The sequence below is a fragment of the Phaseolus vulgaris genome, chromosome 4, assembly GCF_000499845.2.
Source record: "Phaseolus vulgaris cultivar G19833 chromosome 4, P. vulgaris v2.0, whole genome shotgun sequence".
Classification (NCBI taxonomy): Eukaryota; Viridiplantae; Streptophyta; class Magnoliopsida; order Fabales; family Fabaceae; genus Phaseolus; species Phaseolus vulgaris.
In genome coordinates, this window is record NC_023756.2 from 6,261,365 (window position 1) to 6,267,364 (window position 6,000).

The window sequence follows — 6,000 nt, forward strand, 5'->3', positions numbered from 1 at the left end:
AAACTTGTTAATTCACTCCTTGAGACGATCCAAGTTCATTTGAATCTTTAACCTTTTGAAAAGATGTGTTTTCTAAAAAGCTGTAAAAAATTCAACAGGTTGTTTTTCAAAACAACAGGTTGTTTTACCTTAGCTGTTTTTGAAAAACTTGGTTGACTTTGCTGTCAAACCAAAACAATCGATTGTTTCGACAAAACAACCGATTGTTTTCCTGAAAACCTTAATAGAATTCTGTTAAGCGGTTTTAATATGTTTTAAATGATTCTAAGTAACTTGGCTCCTTTATTAAATGCTTTTGACCACTTGGTTGGTCTATATAAAGGTGGTTTTACGCTCCTAATCTTGAAGTAACAGAAAGATTTTATCAAAACAATTTTTCCAAGATTTGAAAGAGCTTTGGATCATTCTTAAGTGTGTGGAATAGGATTGGGTTGTAATTCTGAACTTTAACCTTTGTAATACCCAGGTGTATTCTATTCCCTTCTTCCTTAATTACTGTATTTTTGTAGTTGTGTTGCCAAGGAGTGTTGTGTGTTCTTGAGGGGTTCAAGATCAACACTCTTGGTGTGGTTTGCAAAAGGTAGTGTGTTTCTTGAGGGGTTCAAGGTCACTACTTTGGTGTGTGGTGTTTGTAATCTGGTTTTGATTGCATAGTGGAATACCCAGTGGTTTATGGGGACTGAATGTAGCTCTTGGTGTAAGAGTGAACCAGTATAAATTGCTTGCGTGGTTATCTCTTACCCTTAACTCTTTAAATTCTGTTTTTAAGTTGTTTTTAGAAACTGCTGATAAAAACAACCGATTGTTTCGGCAAAACAACCTATTGTTTTTCTGATATCATCTTAAAACAGTTTTGGGTATTTGTTTCCTTAATTCTTTTCTCTGTAATTCAGCATTGTTTTTCATTATACCTTCAAAGTTTGCGAAAATCCCTCTTAAACAATTCACCCCACTCTTGTTTAAGGCCATACATTCTAACAAAAACTAGTTAATGTGCTATTCTAACCTGCTGTTAAAGATGCTTTGGTTTCCATAATTTTTGCTTTGCAGGTGCTGCTTCAGATTCAAACAAAGACAAACACAAGCAACAAGGGATTTGTCTTCATCAAATAGGGGGAGATTATTGATCAAGAGTGATCAAGTGCTTTGAAGAATACAAATTGTGCTTTGAAGAATCCAAATCCTATGTGTTTAATGCAAGGTTGAGTTGTTGCTGTGTTTTGGGAGGGATCTGGGTAGTTTTATTTGTAATCAAATCCTTTGTTGAATCTAAAGCAAATGTGTTTTAAATCCTTTTTGAAATAAAGTGTTTTTCCAACTAAGTGAAAAACAACCTTTTGTTTTGTCGAATCAACCGGTTGTTTTACTCTTAGGAGTTTTTGAAAAGGTTGAAAATTGTTTAAGTTTGGTTGACTTAACTGCCAAACCAAACAATCGATTTTTTCGTGGTTTCAACCAATTGTTTCTTTGAAAATCTTAACAGAATTCTGTTTTGGGGGTTGAATGTGCTTTAAATGATTTCCAACTGAATACGCTCCTTCATTAAATGCTTTGACCAATCCTTGGAAAATATAAATAGTTTGTTTATGTTTTCAAACATGTAAGAAAAACATATTTGAGTTTTTCAGTTGTGAAAGAGTTTATTCAAGATTTGAACATTCACATCAAAGCTTTGGGTTTTCTAAGAGAGTGGAACAGGATTGCATTTGTATTGATTTCATATTGTTCTGTAAAAAGTGTAATCTCTTCTCAACCTTCTGTATTTCTGGTGTGGTGTTGCCAATGAGTGTTGTGTGCTCTTGAGGCGGTCAAGATTAATACTCTTGGTGTGTGATTTGACAAAGTGAGTGTGTTTCTTGAAGGGTTCAAGGTCACTGCTTTGGTGGATTGTGTGTTGTAATCTGGTTTGATTACTTAGTGGATTACCCAATGGTTTTCTGGGGACTGGATGTAGCTCTTAGTTTAAGAGTGAACCAGTATAATTGTTGGTGTATCTTTCTCTTACCTTTAAACTCATTTAAATTATGCTTTTAGCTTTACTGGTATAAACAACCGATTGTTTCGCAGAAACAACCGATTGTATTTATGTTGCTTTGCTGTTTTATTGCTCTTATTCTTTGCTAACCTGATTTCTATTAAGGATTCATACAAAGAATTTTGTTAAACTTTTAAAAATATTTCAAAAACCTCCCTTACACAATTCACCTCTGTCTCGTTTAAGACCATATATTCTAACAGAGGTACCCCTGAAATTCCTCATATTTATTCATTCGTTTTTTGCTGATAAAAAAAAATTATGCTACCAAAATAAGATGAACAACATTTCATCTTCCGTTCTCATATTCGCGCTTAAGTGTTTTCTAGTAACAATAAACCTATCCAAACCTTTATGAAAAACCCTCTACTCAATTGCAATTCTCATGTAAATATAGGGGGACACAAGCTTGAAGGTATATACAAGCATCTATGTATGCACAAACTTAGTTGGCAAAAAGGACTTCCATCTCTAATCACTCTTAACCATAACAAAAGAAACTAATATGTTAGCATCTAACATTTATCAGTAAAAAAAGCTAAATTAATTACTTTCATTAATCTTAATAAATGATTTTTTGGTATCTTAAAGTAATAAAATTAAATAAATATAATAATAACTTTATAAAATAATTTCACACCATGAAACCAAAAAAATTGTTTTTAAAAACATCAAACTTTCTTTAACAATTAATATGAGTGACTACAAATATTATCACGATATTTGTGATTTTTAGTTCTTTATAAAATAAAAATAACTCGCTAAGCAACGTATGTATTTTCAAATGGCCATTTATATTTGGTTTTTCTTATTACTCCGTAATGGGAACGTCTTATTTGTTTTATTTTCTCACAAAGACGACTTGTTTGTACATTTATTTTTTCAGTTTTTATAAAAGGAAAGAAAACCCAAATGATAGTTAAAACTGATACTATGAAATGCAAATGTTAAGTTTAAAAATAAGAAGTAAATTCAAATAAATAGATTATATATTTATATATTATAGAGAAGTCACTCACTTAATTAACGCATTTCAAATAACTCAAACTCTAAACCGTATTTAAAAAATAAACATGAGATCTAAATAATAATTCAAGTCAATGTTCACACATTGAAGAATGTAGACTTTTTCTAAGATTTAAAAAAGGAACACTAGTACATACTTTTGTAGGTAAATTTCATTAAACAAATGTAAATACAAAACAAGTTGCAACATTGATGACAATTTTATACTTTCATCAAATAGTTGGCTATACTCAAAAAGGACATTAAGTCATTGTGATGCAAAATTTGATTACAATGTGTTACAAATATAGCAAGTTTTTTAGTGTTCTCGAGTTCAACATAGCTAAGGAAGAAAGAAGTACAACATGAAATTGAAAAATCACATTTTTAATATTTGTAGGGGAAAATTCTAATAACTATTCATAAACCACTTAGGGGAAAACAAGAAAAAAATTAACTATTTATTCCTACAGTTGGAAAAAGATTTTCCTTATAAACTATTAGCTGACATATTATACCATGTGTATTAATATCAAGCTTCTCAACCAAGTGGGTCCTTAAGTCAAGCCAAGCTAGTTTATCGTCAGTTGTTCTGAAGAGTATATTGCTCATATTCGATATTCCAGTAGGACGCAGAAGGTAAGGTAAGGGTTCAAGAGTGATGAGTTTAGTCCATGTTTCCTTCTTACCAATTTCAGCCAAAATTGATATGGAAAAGGTAGTTGTTTTGTAATAGTTTGATATCAAAGCAATTGAACCATTTAAGAGAAATAAATGACTCTCCACCAATTTAATATTAAAATTATCATATATTTCTAAGGGTATATCGAAGGGGGGTAAGGGAGTTATAAACCATTCCTCATTGCTTAAGTCAAACGATACCAAATATGTTTTTTCAGGTTCATCATAACTTTCCCGCCAGTCACCCAACCAATGACACATCCCCTCTAAGTAGAATTTATTAAGTTTTTCACACCTTGGATAAATATATATATCAGATTTAGGTTTCCTCCACGAATTCCTTCTTAGGCTATAAATCTCCCACGGTCCATCCACATCCCATTCTTCAGCATCGTGGGTATCCTCCGAAAGAAAATTTGGATAAACAAATATTTTTCTAATTACCTTATAGTCATATCTAGTACAATCATAGCCAAATCCAACATACGTAGAAAAACGGCTCATAGAATCTGGTATATACTCACTTGGACTGGGAGGGATGATCTTAAATTCACCGCTAGATGGATTCCATAAATACATAGTGCCTAATTCGTGTGGGTGGAGGCAGAGAATTCCATTAATGCTAGAAGAACCCAAAGTAAAATATCCAGAACAATGACCCTTTGGCCAATTTACTTTTTCCATATTTTGAAACGACCTACCAGAAAGTGAAAATATGGAGGAATTATCAGGTTGACTGAGGCAAAGAAGGAGAGAGGTATCGTCATAGTAAGAATGTTGGTTAGATATGAAATTATTACGAAAGAGCTCCATGAAATTAGAATTTTCAAGCAAGAGAGCCCATGATTTGTGTAGGCATCCATATCTCTTAAGAGATTTCGAAGGTAGTTTGAAAAGAATGGAGAATGCAAGATCATCTGGTAAGTGATTCCCTAGCTTTTGAGCCACAAATTTATCGTACATCTCTTGGTTACGCAGCCAAATGTTAATGAGTTGCCAATGGTCTTTGTTGTTCTCACTCCAAAGGTAAATGGGATGGGTAATAAGTTGGCAATGTTTGCTAATAAGATTCTTTATGGTGGTCTCTTGCAAGTACTCCAACTGTTGACAACAATAAGTGAGCAAAAGAAATAACATAAAATATGGGAATGAATTAGTTTATGTACCTGGTTGTCCTTAAGGAAGAGGGTGATTTTGGTTCCCCTTGGGACTTGTTGGGCATTAATATCCTTGGTAACAATGAAAGGGGCACTAGGTTGAGATTCCAAAGTATATTGGTCATGGTCATTATGCTTAGTGGTGAGGATAACCTTCTCAGCAACCAGATAAGCAGAGTAGAAGCCAATACCCAAATGATCAACCAAATCTAAAACAAGCAATATGTCACATACTAGAATTAATGAGCATGGAATGAAAATGAAAGTTGAACATCACCACCTACCTACCCATTTTGGTCATGCCAATACCATTGTCAATGATAGAAAGTGTTTTGTTAACCTTGTGAGGGTTCAATGTAATAATTAATTCATCATTCAAAACGCTATTGTTCATGAGCCTCTCAAATTTAATTTTATCCAAAGCCTATGCATGCATACATAAATCAATAACGATTAAAAAAAGAAATGTAAAAATAACATATCAAATTTAATCGACAACTTACGTTAGATGCATTGTTGATGAGTTCGCGAAGGAAGATTTCTTCGTTCGAATAGAAAGTTTTCTTCATCAATCGCAACACCTTGGTCATCTCACCCTTCAATACCAACGTCTCATCATTCGCCATTGCAATTGCTTTAGAATAATACTAAAACTAAATGGAATCAATTTAACGAAGCAAAAACAACCCACAACCATACATTTATATTGGTTAACCATGACCACCAAATATAACCACTTAATACAAAACCACCATCCACATTTACTGTTAATTAATTAATTAATAATTAATTAGTTTTTAAATTTAATTAGTAAATTAAATTTTAAACTTATTAATTAATTGTTATCATTATCCACTTTTTTTAAACAAATAATTAATTTTTGGCTTATTCATTTTTGGTCTCTATATTAATGGGCAAAATTCCCTTTAGTGACTGGCATTTAAAAAAAATGAATTTGGTCCCAATGGTTGTTTAAAAGTATGCAATTTTGTATTTTCCGCCAAATTGACTTAAACGAAGTTAAGTGGTTATTATGTGGCACACAATGTGACACATTTATGAACAGAGAATCCATGTGTAATATTGATTATATTTCAGAGCTTCATTCTCACCCTCACCCTT

At 32.3% G+C, this 6,000-nt stretch overlaps 1 protein-coding gene across 1 annotated transcript; it reads right to left on the reverse strand.

Annotated features, from left to right (window-relative positions):
* Positions 1–3,299: 3,299 nt before the first annotated feature.
* Positions 3,300–5,515, reverse strand: LOC137836398 (uncharacterized). Its single transcript, XM_068645124.1, has 4 exons — positions 5,382–5,515; positions 5,167–5,302; positions 4,888–5,087; positions 3,300–4,822 (listed from the first exon to the last, which is right to left on the reverse strand). Exons 1-4 carry the CDS (start codon positions 5,502–5,504, stop codon positions 3,494–3,496), a joined length of 1,788 nt encoding a protein of 595 aa, XP_068501225.1. The 5' UTR covers positions 5,505–5,515; the 3' UTR covers positions 3,300–3,493.
* Positions 5,516–6,000: the final 485 nt, after the last annotated feature.